This window comes from Dama dama, chromosome 18 (genome assembly GCF_033118175.1).
Source record: "Dama dama isolate Ldn47 chromosome 18, ASM3311817v1, whole genome shotgun sequence".
NCBI classification, from domain to species: domain Eukaryota; kingdom Metazoa; phylum Chordata; class Mammalia; order Artiodactyla; family Cervidae; genus Dama; species Dama dama.
The window spans coordinates 38,276,854-38,295,612 of record NC_083698.1 but is presented as its reverse complement, the minus strand read 5'-3'; the positions used below and the strand labels follow the sequence as shown (position 1 = coordinate 38,295,612).

The 18,759-nt window shown below is 34.4% G+C and overlaps 1 protein-coding gene across 3 annotated transcripts in view; it reads left to right on the top strand.

The window, feature by feature from the left end:
• The window catches only part of LOC133072176 (platelet glycoprotein 4), a 56,324-nt gene that overhangs the window by 30,559 nt on the left and 7,006 nt on the right, over nt 1-18,759 (top strand). For all 3 annotated transcript variants that reach the window (XM_061165150.1, XM_061165151.1, XM_061165149.1), the window contains 10 exons: nt 1,850-1,997; nt 2,817-2,996; nt 4,260-4,351; nt 6,306-6,352; nt 12,350-12,419; nt 13,451-13,638; nt 14,659-14,777; nt 15,669-15,742; nt 16,903-16,957; nt 17,792-17,956. In XM_061165150.1, coding sequence (XP_061021133.1) covers nt 1,850-1,997; nt 2,817-2,996; nt 4,260-4,351; nt 6,306-6,352; nt 12,350-12,419; nt 13,451-13,638; nt 14,659-14,777; nt 15,669-15,742; nt 16,903-16,957; nt 17,792-17,956 — 1,138 coding nt within the window. The remainder of the gene's footprint in view (nt 1-1,849; nt 1,998-2,816; nt 2,997-4,259; nt 4,352-6,305; nt 6,353-12,349; nt 12,420-13,450; nt 13,639-14,658; nt 14,778-15,668; nt 15,743-16,902; nt 16,958-17,791; nt 17,957-18,759) is intronic.

Sequence of the window (18,759 nt, the reverse complement as noted above, 5' to 3'; positions counted from 1 at the left end):
TTTTTAATTACTTTGCTTTGGCAGAAGTACATGGAAAACAATATGAAGCAATTTCCTCCCTTTGACCTTATTAACCAACACTCTGTAAAACCTGTATACATTCTAATTTTTAAACAAAAACTTGAGTACTTATAATCTCTTTTTAAAAGTACATTCTAAACACAGACCTGTTTGAAGGATTTTTTTTCTGTTAGTGAGTGCCATCTGCTGGTATAATGTAAGTACAACTAAGTGAACTACAATTTGGGTCACAATTATGGCTCAGCTGGTAAAGAATGCGCCTGCAATGTGGGAGACTGGGTTCGATCCCTGGGTTGGGAAGATCCCCTGGAGAAGGGAAAGGCTACCCACTCCAGTATTCTGGCCTGGAGAAGTCCATGGACAGTATAGTCGCAAAGAGTCAGACATGACTGAGTGACTTTCAGTTACTTACACTTACTTATATTGATATTATTTCAAACATGTAAAATAAATGTTCCTGAAAATTATGTTAATTTTAAATATGAATATGTAATATAATTTTAACATGTAATTATCTAATATAAAAGAGTAACTGACTAGTAATAGATTCTCCAGGATGATGTCTCAGATATTTATATTCTTTGTATGTCTACAGTACTCCAAGGAGAATAAACAATAAAAAGCTTGATGAAATTGTATTAGAAATAAGATATATTTCCATATTTTTGTGAATTCTCTTTTCAAAGAGTGTAAAAAATAATTTCTTCATTCAAAAACATTTACCAAGAACTTACCCATGTACCAGACACTGCTTGGGGATACACAATACTCATAATACCTATGGCAAAGGAATCTACATTTTTATTATACTTGATTGAAATCAGGTCAGGCTTTTCTGGTTGGTTTTGTTTTTTCCATTTCAGTCCCATGGTTTTTCAGTCTTTATCTTACATAACAACAGATAACATTTAGAAGCTCACATGATAGAGACATTCGGATATATGATAGAGCAGTGAATAATGTACACCTTATTCCATCTCAGTAAATATCTTGTATGTACAGAAGATTTTTTTTCCCATGATATTACTCTTCACCACATTCCTAAAAAGTAGTTGGTACTCTGCCTAGCGATTAGAGCCAGGCACTTAGAACTAGTAACTATTCCATACATGGGGTAGGGTTGGAGACGAATTGATCTGTGATGGTGAAATACATTGTTAGTTATCTTTAATTCTCATTAAAATAATGAAAGTTATAATCAAGCCAATGATGGAAAGGCTATCTACTTTGAACAGTCCTTCTAATAAAAGAAAAGGGGCTCATAATATTCCCCTGCTTCAACTTCTGTGTTTCCCCCTCACCCTCAAGATAAAAGGTGAACATCTAGATGTAGAATGCAACCCTTTAGTCCTTGAGATCTTGCTCATTTCAGTGGTTTTGTTTTCTACCACTCCCCTTACTCAGACACTGTAAACCAACCATATTGAAACGTGTTATTTCTAAAAGCACACCATGTTCTTACTTTCCTATATGTTCTACCATATTTTACCAAAGTAAAGTTCTATCTGTCACTCAAACCACTTATATGGAATTGTATCTTGTCCATTATCCCCACTATATCCCAAGCCTGGGTTTTCATCTCTTCTATCTTCTCACAGAATCTGTGTAACCTCCTATAATAACATGTATTTCTTCTCCCCTGGTATGTTCATCTAAGACCTCCCTTCTCTAATTTGCTAGAGACTCAGTATCAGCTTGCTTATCCTTTTGGTCTACTTGTTTAGCATAATTTCTGATGCAGTCTATGTACTTAAAATTATTTGTTGCATGAAAGAATGACATTCATTTGAAACAACTGTTTTGAGTTTTAGTTACTCTTGTGTTTCAGAGTTCGTTATCTAGCCAAGGAAAATATAACCCAGGACTCTGAGAACCACACGGTCTCTTTCCTACAGCCCAATGGTGCCATCTTTGAACCCTCGCTATCAGTTGGAACTGAGGATGACACATTCACCATTCTCAACCTGGCTGTAGCCGTGAGTAAACAAACAGCAAAATTACTGATTTGGAAATCCTCTAGAATCCAACTGTAAATAATCTCATGATTAAAGCTACCATTAGATATCATTTTTTTCATTTTTATAAAAATACTTTCTTATGCTACTATTTTTAATTACGATCATTTGGAAAGATGACAAGATCATAGAATAATCAACTGAAGACTGATTAGAAGACCACTTAATGTGTATCATTATAAAAAGTAGGATTTATGGGGCTTCCCCAGTGACTCAGTGATAAAGAATCTGATAATGCAGGAGACGTGAGTTCAGTCCCTGGTCCAGGAAGATCCCACATGCCTCAGAGCAGCTGAGCCTGTGCTGTTGAGCATGTGTCCTAGAGCCAAGGAGCCGCAACTGCTGAGCCCACACGCCCCAGCTTCTGAAGTCTGCACACCCTAGAGCCCATGCTCTGCGTCAGGAGAAGCCAGCACAGTGAGAAGCCCACGCGCCACAGTTAGAGACTGGCCCTGCTCAAGGCAGCCAGAGAGAAGCCTGCAGAGCAGGGAAGACTCAGCACAGCCAAAATCAACAACCAATGAGAGAAACAAATAAAATGTGTCCAAAAGTAGGACTTAACTTTAAACTCTTCTTCCTGTGGCCCACACAACCACAGAGAAATGCAGTCATGAAGAGATGAAGAAATAATATACTTTTAGCCCTGGCTAGATTTGGCAGTCATTTTAAAGATAGCTGGAACTTGTTTTATTCAGTTTAATTCTTACGTTTATATTTATTTGTTAAGAAAGTGATAACTGCAGTCGGTGTCTTAAACCATGATTTTTTTTTTGTTTGCAGGCTGCACCACATCTCTATCCAAATTCATTTGTTCAAGGAATACTCAACTCACTTATCAAAAAGTCAAAATCTTCTATGTTTCAAAACAGAACTTTGAAAGAACTACTGTGGGGCTATACAGATCCATTCTTGAATTTGGTTCCATATCCTATTGCCACTACAGTTGGTGTGTTTTATCCTGTGAGTAACAATTATAAATGTTGATACTGTTAGACTTTAACTGGATAAATATAATCACATTGGCAATTCGTAAGTTTATCATTCAGTGTGTTAACCCTATTTCTGATCTCAGAATACATACTCTAAGTTTTTAAAAGTCTCTACCTCACATGGATTTAGCTTTCCTAGTTGGGAAAATTTAACTTATCTGAATTTAACAATTAAGTTTAAGATTAAGAAGTGGCCATTTAATTAAGTTTCCACTCCTAGATAAATATGCAATTATCTAAAATTAGGTTATAAGGTGCTAAGAGTTTGAACACTGTTTTTGGTTTTGGTTTCCTGTCTAAAAAAACAAGTTTAAGCTGTGTTTTATTTTTGTTAATTGTATTCATCATATCATTCTTAAAAATTTGTTTCAACATAAATTTAAAAGTCACCTTAAATTGTACACAAGATTGATATATCAGCATGTTTTATTCTCTTAGATTTAGTTGGTAAGAACATCTGTGAGTGAGTGCTGTGCTCAGAGCTGATAAGAACTTCTAGCAATCTACAAACTCATGAAATGGCAGTTTGGAGATAAAAAGTGAATTTGGTGATGTACTTAGTTATAGCAGAATGTTCCAAATTACAAATAGGACAAGGTGACTATTGCATTGAAAATTTTACTGTGATTCCATTTGGCACTATATGAGATATTAATTACATTCTGCAGTTCATTGTTGTTATTTTACTTTAGATGGTTTTTAGGGTTGCAAGTTCATATATCAATCAAATATGAATACAGAAAGCCTTAAGGGAGATAAATTCAGTTACTATTATTTCAATCACATATTTTTATTTCTTTCCTTGGCTAATTCTGTTTTTAATTTTGTGCACCTTATCTTAGTAACTACTTATTAGAGATGGTAACATTGAGACAATGTCTAGAAATCGGTCATTTTTCTCATAGGTTTTGTTCACTCTCCCCTCACCACAGTATGTTAGGAGTAGTGATCAAAATGGCCTTTCTGGATTAAATAAAACAAAGAGTGCTAGAATTGGATCATGTCAGCTTTGGCACTTGTTACATTACTTTGTCTCAGCATCTAGCATTTATTTTTAGTCACCTTTTGTATTCTGTGTTTTTAAAATATTAAAGACCAATAATTTTGAAACTATTGCATATATATTTAAAATCATATAAAATAATTATGAACAACCACTGAGAGTTAATTACAAATTTAATAACTTGGAAAGTATGGTTTGTTGTAGAAGTAATTTTTTCTTGTATCTCTTCAGTACAATAATACTGCAGATGGAGTTTACAAAGTTTTCAATGGAAAGGATGACATAAGCAAAGTTGCCATAATTGACACATACAAAGGCAAAAAGTAAGTATCCAGGCAAAGTGTGTGTCACTGGGATACTCTAAGGCAGGCAAGGAACTTATTTACCAGCTGGTAAGGCACAGGGACAACGTGTGGAACAGAGCTGCTTGTATCTCAGTCCTAGAAGCTCCCTAGGTCTACCAGCCATTAATCCTTTAGTTGTGATGACTGGTCACACTAATGTATTTTTGCTGAGTTTCAGCCCCACTGGAGGGTTCACCTTTATGAACAAGTTCTCTTACATAAAGAAATCTAAAGGAACTACTTCCATCTCTGCTGCATAACCATCATACATGCAACAATGACATAAATGCAAATGAGAATAATCAATATATCAACTCATCATCTAGTAAGTAGGAATATAGACATCTTACTGTTTCTTTTTTAACTGAGCATGTCAAAAAACATCATTCATTCCAGGGAGATGATTAAATGTACCAATAAAGATGAAAGTTTAATGAATCCATGCAAACATTTTCATGACTTGCCCCTTCAAAATTTTCCTGAAATAATTTTCTATATTGATAATTCAGCTTTTAAACCATTATCAATGCAAAAAATGGAATGATTACTTCCTGTTCCAAAACTGACATATTAGATCTGAAAATAAAGTGTACACCTCCTATGAAGTAGTAGTAGAATGAGATATGTTCACATAGCCATGATTTCCTACTTCTTCCAAGTTCCTGCCTGTTTATGTGGAGTACACCTAATCTGTCATATGTCTAAAATACAAAGAAGCCCAATAAATATCAGGGGGAAAAAACTTTTCAAAGTTGAAATTAGAGTTTTAAGATCAGTAATTTTTGACAATAAAGTGATCAAAATCAAGAGAGATGAAATATTTTTATGATTAAGTAAACATTACTTCACATTGAGTTTGTACCTAAGAATTGCCTAAAACAGTTAAATACTCACTCACACAGACTTTTCATCTACAGAGTTCATAGTCATGAATCATTTTGAAAATTCTAATGGAGGAAAACAAACACTTCTAAATTCTCATTTTAGGGAAATCACATCTCTGTATATTGAGGAAAGTGAGAATTTCTTCCATTTCAATATTAACAGAGTTTTTGAGGAGAGCTACTAAATACTCCAAATTGGAGTAAGACTTTCATTTAAGATTATGATAAGGCTAACTTAACTGACTGAGCATGACTGACAGCTTATTCTGTTTAAAAAAGAAGCAATAGCTTGCCTTGACATCTTACTGGATGGTATGTTAAGAGTGAAAAAACCATTTTTCCATCACCAAAAAGTGGTTGAGTATGCAGAGAAACTATCACTACTGTTGTTTTCATTATTGCCATATATAAATATACACACACATATATATTTTATGTAGACACCAGAATGTAAATTAATAAACTTCATCCTACTTTAATGCCAGCTCATGCAAGAGTCAAGAGAAAAATATAAATTGATTTTCTACATGTTTCTAAATCTCTATTAATCAAACATCTCTTTCCTCCTCCACATTCTACTCTTCTCTCTCATTATGAGTTATATCAGTTAACCATTTAGTATCTTCCTCCTACTCAGCTGGACATGTCAACATAATATGAAATAATCCACTTCTCCCATTAGAACAACAAAAGAAAAAACTTTCTTGAAGTAGACATCTAAATGTCTGATATGTGTTTTTCAATTTTCTTTTTACAGAACTTTATCTTTTCCAAGTTGTTCCTAACTACCAAATTTTGGCAGCTTTTCTCTTATAATCTAACTATCTAGTGGTATCAGGCACTTCCTTTATCTCAGCAAGATGCCGGCTTCAAGCAATACATAGACCAAATGACTTAGAACATTTTCCTAAACTTAGCACCTGTCACATCTAGTCTAATAAACTGTTATTATTTTTGCAGAAATACTGACTCATAACAGACAATGTAATGTGAGAAGGTGCTTCTGAAATGAGATTGATCATTTTCTTTTTCTTTTTTTAACTCCTAAGGAATCTCTTCTATTGGTCAAGTTATTGTGACATGATTAATGGTACAGGTAAGTGTACCAAGTGATGGGTGAAGAATCCCTTTGTGGTAATATCACAATGAAACCACCTTCTTTCTCCCACAAATCCTCCATCATATCTACAATGTTCTGAGGGTTGAGGATATCCATTTACTTATCTTGTATCTGACAACATAATTCAGAGTCTCTATACTTATATATAGGCTTATTAAATGTATGTCTAATGTGATGGGATTTCTGAAGATTAACCACTGAAGATGAGCCTTTACTGCATTCTTTGGGAAATGTTTACTTCGTAAAAGCTTTACTTAAGTGAACTTCCTTCCTGGCCACAGAAGTAAAGGGGTAGAAAATTTTACAGTAGTAGTTACTGTTTGCACGTTTCAGAAGTACTATATAAGCTATGACAAATCTAGACAGCATATTAAAAAGCAGAGACATTACTTTGCCGACAAAGGTCCGTCTAGCCAAAACTATGGTTTTTCCATTAGTCATGTATGGATGTGAGAGTTGGACCATAAAGAAAGTTGAGTGCCAAGCAATTGATACTTTTGAACTGTGGTGTCGGAGTAGACTCTTTTTGAGAGTCCCATGGATTGCAAGGAGATCAAACCAGTCCATCCAAAGGAAATCAGTCCTGAATATTCATTGGAAGGACTGATGAATATGAAACTCTAATACTTTGACCATGTGATGCAAAGAACTGACTCCTTAGAAAAGATCCTGATGCTGGGAAAGTTTGAAGGCAGGAGGAGAAGTGGGCAGCCGAGGACGAGATGGTTGGATGGCATCACCAACTTGATGGACACAAGTGTGAGCAAGCTCTGGGAGTTGGTGATGCAGGAGTTCCCCGCACTGGGAAGTCTGGTGTGCTGCAGGCCATGGGGTCACAAAGAGCTGGACAAAGCTGAACTGAATGGTTTAAATCCTAAAGAATTAAAAAATCTAGATAAATACAAAAATAAAATGTGTCCAAGTGGAGGTTTCAATAATGAGGCAGAATCAGAGAAGTTCAAGGCTGAATATAGATTTTGAATGAGATGATCAAAATGAAAAAGAAAACAACAACAATAAGACACAGCTGCATCTGTACTAACCATGAAAAATGTATGCAAAAATAACACTGTGAAATAGAACTGGGAAGAAAGAAGGTACTAGGACTTTAGATTCAGAGTGTGATAGATCCAGTTTTTTATTCTTCTTAAAGAAAAGCAAAGTACACATATACCTATTAGTTCAAATAATAAAATTTTTAAAAGTAATGGGAATAAAATACCATTAGGTATTTAAAATCAAAGATGAGTTTTCAGCTGCTAAGAAGCAGAAGCAGAATATTGTGTGTGTAAAGTTGGTAAGGCAATACTTTAGAAGAATGTAACACAATGAAGAAAAACATGTTAAAGTACATAAAAAGATAGAAAATAAGAAGGAAGCATAGAGAACGTTCATTTTCACAAAGGTATTGCTGAGTTTCACAGGTTATTTAATTTTGTTTACACTCTGCTAAAAAAAAAAAAAAACAACAACAACCTGTAAAACCACTGCTGAATTTGCTTTACAGCACTTTGAGTCATGGTGATAGGTGAAGAAATCCCTTCCAAGTAGTTCATTTCTGCAAATAGTCAACTGTCCCAATACCACTAACTTTAATTTCATAAGCATACACTTCAGTCCTTAAGAAAGAAATATACTTCACTTCTCCTAAATAGTAAGCTATTGTTTATGGGCTTAAAATATATTTAAATCTTAGTCTAAAACAAAAAATAGACCAGTTTTAAAACAGTAATAAGAGGATTCATTAATGACTGTAACATATACATAGCATCAGGCATGAAATTAAAAGTATCTAAGACAAAAATAACAGTAAAACAAACTAGGAGCAAAGGTTGGTTGGACAGATCAGGGACTCTGATGAAAGCCCTGTGAAAGGGATTCTTGGTCACAGTGCTAGAAAAAGAGACTAATGAAATGTCAATGGATCCAAGGTGATTTTTAAATCATGATTTAGAAGTACTTCCTCTACCTTCTTCACTAAGTTTAAAGACATAAAATGAAAGTATTTATTTATATTTGAATGTATTTTAAAAAAAGAGAGCCCTGCTAGTATCAGCTATGTTATGGTCATGGCCCTTGGTAGTTACTGGTGTCATTATAACATAATCTTTGATGATATTTCAGATGATTTTTAAATATTTTCAATGTACTTTTTTCCTTTAATGGCTAAGGTGTTGGGACAGCAGTTGCAGGCAAGGCCCATTCAGGGAACTACTTGAGGAATTTAATCTTCAGTATCCCATTCTCTCAATGTCTTATCAGGTTCACTGAGATGCTCTGTTATATTTCACCTATCATAAGAATATAAGTGAAATGTAATAAAACCACAAGGTCAGTGAAGTTACCAGAAAAACAGTGTGGTAGTCATAACTGAAGGATAGGTCTTACTGTTTTGGACAAATACATTCAGTGGTGGCTCATGTTTGGTGATATTCATTTGTGGAGCAAATGGAGGAACTATTTTTTTTTCATTTATTTTTATTAGTTGGAGGCTAATTACTTTACAATATTGTAGTGGTTTTTGTCATACATTGACTTGAATTAGCCATGGATTTACATGTATTCCCCATCCCGATCCCCCCTCCCACCTCCCTCTCTACCCACTCCCTCTGGGTCTTCCCAGTGCACCAGGCCGGAGCACTTGTCTCATGCATCCAACCTGGGCTGGTGATCTGTTTCACCCTTGATAATATACATGTTTCAATGCTGTTCTCTTGAAACATCCCACCCTCACCTTCTCCCACAGAGTCCAAAAGTCTGTTCATCTGTGTCTCTTTTTCTGTTCTGCATATAGCATTATCGTTAACCATCTTTCTAAATTCCATATATGTGTGTTAGTATACTGTAATGGTCTTTATTTTTCTGGCTTACTTCACTCTGTATAATGGGCTCCAGTTTCATCCACCTCATTAGAACTGATTCAAATGAATTCTTTTTAATGGCTGAGTAATATTCCATGGTGTATATGTACCACAGCTTCCTTATCCATTCATCTGCTGATGGGCATCTAGGTTGCTTCCATGTCCTGGCTATTATAAACAGTACTGCAATGAACATTGGGGTGCACGTGTCTCTTTCAGATCTGGTTTCCTTGGTGTGTATGCCCAGGAGTGGGATTGCTGGGTCATATGGCAGTTCTATTTCCAGTTTTTTAAGGAATCTCCACACTGTTTTCCATAGTGGCTGTACTAGTTTGCATTCCCACCAACAGTGTAAGAGGGTTCCCTTTTCTCCACACCCTCTCCAGCATTTATTGCTTTAGACTTTTGGATATCAGATATCCTGACTGGCGTGTAATGGTACCTCACTGTGGTTTTGATTTGCATTTCTCTAATAATGAGTGATGTTGAGCATCTTTTCATGTGTTTGTTAGCCATCTGTATGTCTTCTTTGAAGAAATGTCTGTTTAGTTCTTTGGCCCATTTTTTGATTGGGTCATTTATTTTTCTGGAATTGAACTGCAGGAGTTGCTTGTATATTTTTGAGATTAATCCTTTGTCTGTTGCTTCATTTGCTATTATTTTCTTCCAATCTGAGGGCTGTCTTTTCACCTTGCTTATAGTTTCCTTTGTTGTGCAAAAGCTTTTAAGTTTCATTAGGTCCCATTTGTTTAGTTTTGCTTTTATTTCCAATATTCTGGGAGGTGGGTCATAGATGATCCTGCTGTGATTTATGTCAGAGAGTGTTTTGCCTATGTTCTCCTCTAGGAGTTTTACAGTTTCTGGTCTTACATTTAGATCTTTAATCCATTTTGAGTTTATTTTTGTGTATGGTCTTAGAAAGTGTCCTAGTTTCATTCTTTTACAAGTGGTTGACCAGTTTTCCCAGCACCACTTACTAAAGAGGTTGTCTTGTTTCCATTGTATATCCTTGCCTCCTTTGTCAAAGATAAGGTGTCCATAGGTTCATGGATTCATCTCTGGGCTTTCTATTCTGTTCCATTGATCTAGATTTCTGTCTTTGTGCCAGTACCATACTGTCTTGATGACTGTGGCTTTGTAGTAGAGTCTGAAGTCAGGCAGGTTGATTCCGCCAGTTCCATTCTTCTTTCTCAAGATTACTTTGACTATTCCAGATTATTTGTATTTCCATACAAATTGTGAAATTCTTTGGTCTAGTTCTGTGAAAAATACCGTTGGTAGTTTGATAGGGATTGCATTGAATCTATAGATTGCTTTGGGTAGTATAGCCATTTTGACAATATTGATTCTTCCAATCCATGAACACAGTATATTTCTCCATCTGTTTGTATCCTCTTAGATTTCTTTCATCAGTGTTTTATAGTTTTCTATGTATAGGTCTTTTGTTTCTTTAGGAAGATATACTCCTAAGTATTTTATTCTTTTTGTTGCAATGGTGAATGGTATTGTTTCCTTAATTTCTCTTTCTGTTTTCTCATTGTTACTGTATAGGAATGCAAGGGATTTCTGTGTGTTAATTTTATATCCTGCAACTTTACTATATTCATTGATTAGCTCTAGTAATTTTCTGGTAGAGTCTTTAGGGTTTTCTATGTAGAGGATCATGTCATCTGCAAACAGAGAGAGTTTCACTTCTTCTTTTCCTATCTGGATTCCTTTTACTTCTTTTTCTGCTCTGATTGCTGTGGCCAAAACTTCCAACATTATGTTGAATAGTAGTGGTGAGAGTGGGCACCCTTGTCTTGTTCCTGACTTTAGGGGGAAAGGCTTTCAATTTTTCACCATTGAGGGTGATGCTTGCTGTGGGTTTGTCATATATAGCTTTTATTATGTTGAGGTATGTTCCTTCTATTCCTGCTTTCTGAAGAGTTTTAATCATAAATGGATGTTGAATTTTGTGAAAGGCTTTTTCTGCATCTATTGAGATAATCATATGGTTTTTATCTTTCAATTTGTTAATGTGGTGTATAACATTGATTGATTTGCAGATATTAAAGAATCCTTGCATTCCTGGGATAAAGCCCACTTGGTCATGGTGTATGATTTTTTTAATATGTTGTTGGATTCTGTTTGCTAGAATTTTGTTAAGGATTTTACATCTATGTTCATCAGTGATATTGGCCTGTAGTTTTCTTTTTTTGTGGCATCTTTGTCTGGTTTTGGAATTAGAGTGATGGTGCCCTCATAGACTGAGTTTGGAAGTTTACCTTCCTCTGCAATTTTCTGGAAGAGTTTGAGTAAGATAGGTGTTAGCTCTTCTCTCAATTTTTGGTAGAATTCAGCTGTGAAGCCATCTGGTCCTGGGCTTTTGTTTGTGTCTAGCTATTTTTTGTTATATCCAGTGTGTACTATGGAGCACAACCGTAGTAAAGATTTACTAAGCTCAAAAGATGCTCTTTTTCGTTTGATGTGTACATTTTCCAACCATTTGTGTGAAATTGTTTAGTGATTTAAAAAATATTGATCAGCCATAAGGGTAGGTGAATGGATCACTATTAAAAGTATGGACATTTACAAAAATGAGTTTTAAAGGAATCTCAAGATTAAAAAATTGCTACTCTACTGATAGATGGGAGATTTGAAAACATAAAATCACAGTTTTAACAATGTGATTTTGCCATTTTTAAAAACTTTCATCTATTTTTAAAGAATGGGAAAATTTAATATGAAACAGAATACCAATGACTATGTATAGTATACAGTCTTATTGAATATGGTAGCTGCTAGCCACATGTCACAATTCAGCAGCACTTGAAACGCAGCCTAGTACAAACTGAAATACTGTAAGTATAAAGTAAACACTGGATTTTCAGATTTTTGTTAATTTTTATATTATATGTTAAAATGATGGTATTTTTGATATATGGGGTTAAACAACAAATACTTGATACATGGTTTTTCATCTTTAAAATGTAGTTACTGGAGAATTTTAATTTTATATATACAGTTTGCATTACATTTCTCTTAACCATGCAGGAATCAAGATTTCTAGATTTGTTTCAGTCACACTGTTTCCATCTAATCCCTTGCCACTGGTTTGGTTTTTAAACAGATGCAGCCTCATTTCCACCTTTTGTTGAGAAGACAAGGATATTGCGATTTTTCTCCTCTGATATTTGCAGGTAAGAGAAAGACAATGATGTATCTCTCCAAGTCATAATTCCTTCTCTATGTGATAAAACACAGACCAAGAAGCTTATGCTTAATAATCATGTTATTTGAGAAAAATAAAATACCTTTAGGGAAGTATTTCCTGATCTATTAAGAATAAATACAATGTGAAATTCATGATTTATGCCCTGAAGAAGGTAATGGCAAACCACTCCAGTATTCTTGCCTAGAGAATCCCATGGACAGAGAACCCTGGTGGGCTACAGTCCATGGGGTTACAAAGAGTTGGATACAACTGAGTGACCAACACACACACACACAAAATGTATTTGTGAGTCTTTAAAATTTGATGTAGAAGGATGTTGTGTATAATGCAAATCAGTTTCTTTTTTGTTATTTTTAAGTAAGAATTACTTTTTTCATTCTTTTACTAAATTAGCAGTAAGAGTGATAAAGTCAAGTCTAGAAAAGCATGCCCAGTCTTTGTAAAGAAGAGGATACCACAATCACAATACTATCTTCATGTGCACTACTTACAATACAGCATCTTTTGAAATTGACGGGGGCCCAGTAGCTATCACACAAGCATTAGCGCCTACACCTGTATCCTTGAACGCTCACCTGGTTTCTTAACACTGTTTGGTAAAGCAAGCATAATATCTCTGAATCTTTTTCCTTATCTGTAAAATTGAAGAGAACAGCATTTCTTCAAATAGTCATCTGGGGATTAGAAAATATTTAACCTATAAAGGAAACTAACTGTGAGGAATGCCTTAACTGTAAATACTCCATGGTAATTCACAAGCAAAAACTATTCTCAGAAGTGTTTGAAAACAAATAGCTCATACTCAAGTATTAAGTTCTAGTGTGTCTTAAAATTTTGCAAGCTTTTGTTTTCCCTAAAAATTAGGGATTCTAATAAGATTATATCTAATTTTTCTAATTTAAGGCAGCAATAATATAAATTTAAATATAAGAAAAAACGAATCTCCACAACGAAGTTCAGGGTCCCAGAATGAAGCTCCTTCTTATCTGTATTCAGGTCTGTCTATGCTGAGTTTGCAGCTGAAATGAATCTGAAAGGAATCCCTGTGTATAGATTTACTCTTCCATCCTTGGCTTTTGCATCTCCAAGTGAAAATCCAGACAACCACTGTTTCTGCACAGAACAAATTATCTCAAAAAATTGTACCTTATATGGTGTGCTAGACATCAGCAAATGCAAAGAAGGTGAGTACAAGTTCTTCATGTCACAATCCCTGGCATAATTTGTGTTATTCTTTAAAATGTAAACTTCACCCAGGATTCCTTTCCACCAGAAATATACAGTGAGAAAGCAGTAAGGGCAGAAAGTAAGAGTGATGGTGGATATTTTTGTTTTGATGTTTGTCTTGCTTTCAGGGTCACAGTTGTTTTCGTGTTGCAGAACTTAGTTTTTATTAGGTATAATCATGCTTATTGATACGTCCCGTGCTACTTGGAAAATGTCTCTTTAGGTCTTTTGCTCATTTTTAAATTGGTTTATTTATTTTTTTGAGTTGCGTGAATTCTTGTATGTATATTTTGGATGTTAATCACATGGGATACGTGTTTTGGAAGTATTTGCTCCCACCTACAGCTAACCTTTTCATTTCTGACTGTTTCTTTTGCTGTGCAGAATGGCTGTGCTCCTTTTAAATTTAGGATAAAATGAAAATAGTTTGCAGAATACTTTGAGCATCCCAACTTGTCCATCTGATATTTTTCTTCTTCTACCCTAGAATCTGTTAAAAAAAAAAAAAGTATATTTTAGGATGTCTCTGAAACAAAAATTGATTCAAACATGGCATCTGGAGTTTATCTTATTTTGCTTACCTTCTTCATGTTAGAGTGGGTGTGAATAAAGAAAGAAAAGCCTCTTTAAATAAATTCTCAGTGCAAAGACATTTTACAGCCTGAAACGTGAAGGTATACGGTTATAACTTTGTGTTCAGTAGCTAAGCTTTACATATTGAAAATGAACACCTAAGGCATGAACAACACACATTAACTAAAGAGTCAGTAGGATGATGTATAAGTTTACATTTCATTTTTGTTCAAAAGTGATCAGATACAATAATTTTCCCTCACTCTCATCCCCTGATTAGATTTCAAAGCCAAATTTGCATTTTTTTTTAATTAAAAGCTTTGTTTTCAAGGAAATCTTTTCTAAGTGGTATACGAAATGAGGAAAGTGATTTATCCCAATTGTCTCTTAAAACTTTTTTTCAGGAAAACCTGTGTACATTTCACTTCCCCATTTTCTACATGGAAGTCCTGAACTTGCAGAACCTATTGAAGGCTTAAGTCCAAATGAAGAAGAACATAGGACGTACTTAGATGTTGAACCTGTAAGCAAATAGTTTATTGATCGGATTTGTTTTTTAAAAATGAAGAAAAAATTAAATTATCAATCACATTTATTGTATTACATTCTTAATAAATTACTTACTTTTACTTCAAGGAAAATTACAGTGATTTCTTCCTGTTGTTGCTTATGAAATGTCAAGATAATTTTAGTTTTTCAGCAAAGGTCAGGAATAATGAAAATCATTCTATTTGGATTGAAATGATTTTATATGTTACTCTTTCAAATGTACTTTATATTTAACTGCAAATATTGCTTATATGAAGGTACCCTGTAGATTATGAGGGATTAAAAATGTTTTATGGGTATACATGCACTTGAGGCAAGATCAAATATATTTCTTAGTGTCAAGAAAAATCTATTAAGTTCCCTATAGTTTAACAGTTTCTATTTTTCATTTATATTAATATTCCCCTTTTCAACAGATAGATGAAATGTCAGGACTTTAGTAGTCATATTTTAGTTTAAATGATGACAGAAGTAACATTATACTGATGATACATGGATTCTGACTGAGTACATATTTAAATTCCAGGATATATTTTGTCAAATGAATTTTAGATTTCACTACTGTTGTTGTTGTTACTAATTGCCCAAAACCAATTCAAGTAAACATCACAAATCTAACTAAACCTTGACATTAGCTTGGGCAAGGATATATCTGTATACACACATGCATATGCTCATAAAATGTAATTATGGAGAGTTACATATGTAATATTCAATATGTCTGATTAAGTCCAATTAACAACAAATTTCACAGGTTTCAAGTAGTACACTTTCACCTTAAGCTCATACATAACAAAAATAAGGTCTGGATATTATAAAAGAATGTTTTTAAAATAAGTTGGTAATTAGTTTGTTCTCATTTTAGATAACTGGATTTACTTTACGGTTTGCAAAACGGCTGCAGATCAACATACTGGTCAAGCCAGCAAAAAAAATTGAGTGAGTTTCTTAATCAAGTTTCATTTCAATTTTTCAAATTTTCTTGTAAGATGCGGATATATCTATCAAAGGAGATGGAAATAAAATTTCAACGTCTGTTTGGCTTAATGTCATTAAATAATTATTACATGCTTATAACTGTCATTTGTAATTTAGAATTACATCTAATGTGTAGTGAAATTGTACTTACCCATATTTTGGAATGAGTATTTCTGGTATTTCCCTCTTTGCTAACTGTCCAAATATTTTTATGACAATAGTTTCAGCATTCATATTTTAGTTTCCTGGGTATAATTTGTTGAAAGGGAAAATACATAATTAGAAAAGGTCATTCTAATTAAAAAACCTGTATCAGATGGCTTTCCTGTGGTTCAGTGCTTAAGAGTCCACCTTCCACTGCAAGGGACACTGGTTTGATCCTGGTACAGGGAGATCCCACACGCCTCTGGGAAGCTAGCCCCGTGCACCACAACGAGCCTGCGCTCTGGCGCTCTCGAGTCGCCACTCCTGAGCCCGTATGCAGCTACTCCTGAGCCCATGTGCAGCAACTCCTGAGCCCATGTGCAGCAACTCCTGAGCCCGTATGCAGCTACTCCTGAGCCCATGTGCAGCAACTCCTGAGCCCGTATGCAGCTACTCCTGAGCCCATGTGCAGCAACTCCTGAGCCCGTATGCAGCTACTCCTGAGCCCATGTGCAGCAACTCCTGAGCCCGTATGCAGCTACTCCTGAGCCCATGTGCAGCAACTCCTGAGCCCGTATGCAGCTACTCCTGAAGCCTGCGCTCCTGGAGCCTGTGCTCCACAACAGGAGAAGCCACTCCAACAAGAAGCCCATATGCACAGCAACTGCAGAGTGGCCCCTGCTTGCCGCAGCTAGAGAAGGCCCATGCATGGCAACGAAGACCCAGTGCAGCCAAAAATAAATAAATATTTTTTAAAATCTGTATTAAAAAGATTTGTATGTAGGAAAGATGTCTGAGAAACAGAAATATTAAAATTTAAATGCTTCATTACAGGAAAAACAAAGTAAGTAATTTAACCAGGTTATAAAAGCAACTAATTTCTGAACATTTAATTTCACTAGTAGTTACTAATATCTGTCATATGTGCATAGCATATTACTAAATATTTTCACACTTATTTTCAATGTTTATTACAGAGCATTAAAGAATCTGAAGCACAACTATATTGTGCCTATTCTTTGGCTTAATGAGGTGAGTATTTTTATCTATTAGTCACTAAAAACAGTAAGCTTCTTAATATACAGAAAAAGTTTTTGATATTTGAAAATTAAATATATATATATATACATACAGTATTTGAACTTGTCTTTCCATTGTATCTATGGGTGAGTTTATATATTATTAATTATATAATTAATTATTTTTTAAAGTAAGTCATACAGAAGTATCAGGATTATGTTAGACTTAAGTATAACTTTAATAAAAATAAAAATACTTCATAGTGCATTTATTAGATAATTTTTCTTGTTATAGTGCATGTGTTAGGAAAGAGTCATGAAAATATTAAACTCCAAATAATTCAATATGAGCCTTGTAGTGCTAATAAAACCACCCAAGCTTATAATGAGCAAATTAGAGTAGATGTAGGCAGTCTATCTAGTGCCTGACAAGATATTTTTAATATAAATCATGGAACCGACAAACCACAGAATTATGAAATGCATTGCATAAGCCTTTAGAGGATAGAAACAATTGAGCTTTGCCATTTCCCCCTGTCACTAAGAAGCAACCTTTGGGAAACTGGAGAATATTTCAGTAAGACTAGTGATCAATGAAACCAGTATATTCAATAACACTAGATAACATGTTTAAAGAGAGGAATATTATATATCTCTCTCTAAATATTCTACCTGGGCATTTACTGTCTTCTTTGACATGCAAAGAGAATTCCGACAGGCTTGTTTTGCAGATAAAGATTGCTAACATCCGTGTGCTGTTTCAATAAAAGTGACACGTAAGTGGAGAGTTTTGAGTATTCTGCTCTCAAATATACTCAAATAACACTATTTATTAACTTGATTACAGACTGGTACCATTGGTGATGAGAAGGCGGAAATGTTCAGAAATCAAGTGACTGGGAAAATAAACCTCCTTGGCCTGGTAGAAATCGTCCTGCTCAGTGTTGGTGTGGTGATGTTTATTGCTTTTATGATTTCATACTGTGCATGCAGATCAAAGAAAGTAAATTAAGTAAGTATATAACAGAAACCATATATGACTTCAGTAACATTAAATATTACTTGTTTCCATTTTGTCAAAACAGTTATAAACTAGGCTGCAAATATTAATGAACATGTCTAGTCAACTATCATTTTTAATATATCCTTGAACCTGAGACACTTAACATAAGTTAAAATGAAGACTGAATGAGTACTTAGGCTTATCAATATTAAACAGATCACTATATTTCATCTTTATTCTGGGAGGAAATGGGCTAAACTGTGAAGGTGTCACCTTTGAAAAATTAGAATGCTGCACAAAAGCTATATATGTACTCAATTTTTATTTCTTAATTATTTCTAGATAGTTATTTTAAAAATCACAAGTAATTTAATATATCTGACTAGGAAACGTTGTGTGAAACTGAAAATGGTAGATATTTGGGGAGACTGAAATTTATAAGGGAAAAGAAAATAAAAAGTAAAATTAGATAAGATATAAAGTAATAAGAATTAAAGAGTCAATAAATGGTAGAGATAAAATCAGATAAAAATATGCTATTTTTAAATGCAAATAGCATATTAATATAAAAACAGAACTGCTGCATATAGACATGCTGTCCAAAATCATGACATGCAGCCTACATGTTCCATGTAGAAGCCCTGATGAATGATTATAATTCAGGAGCTAGAATTAAACGAGCATAAGAAAATAGAATAAAGATAATGTTGAACTCACTAAAACCAAATAATTAGAGTTTAAAGGAAAAATCAGATAAATATGGATGGGTGAGTTTTAGCAAAACTGAAGAGGTGGTTCAGGCCTCTGTGTTT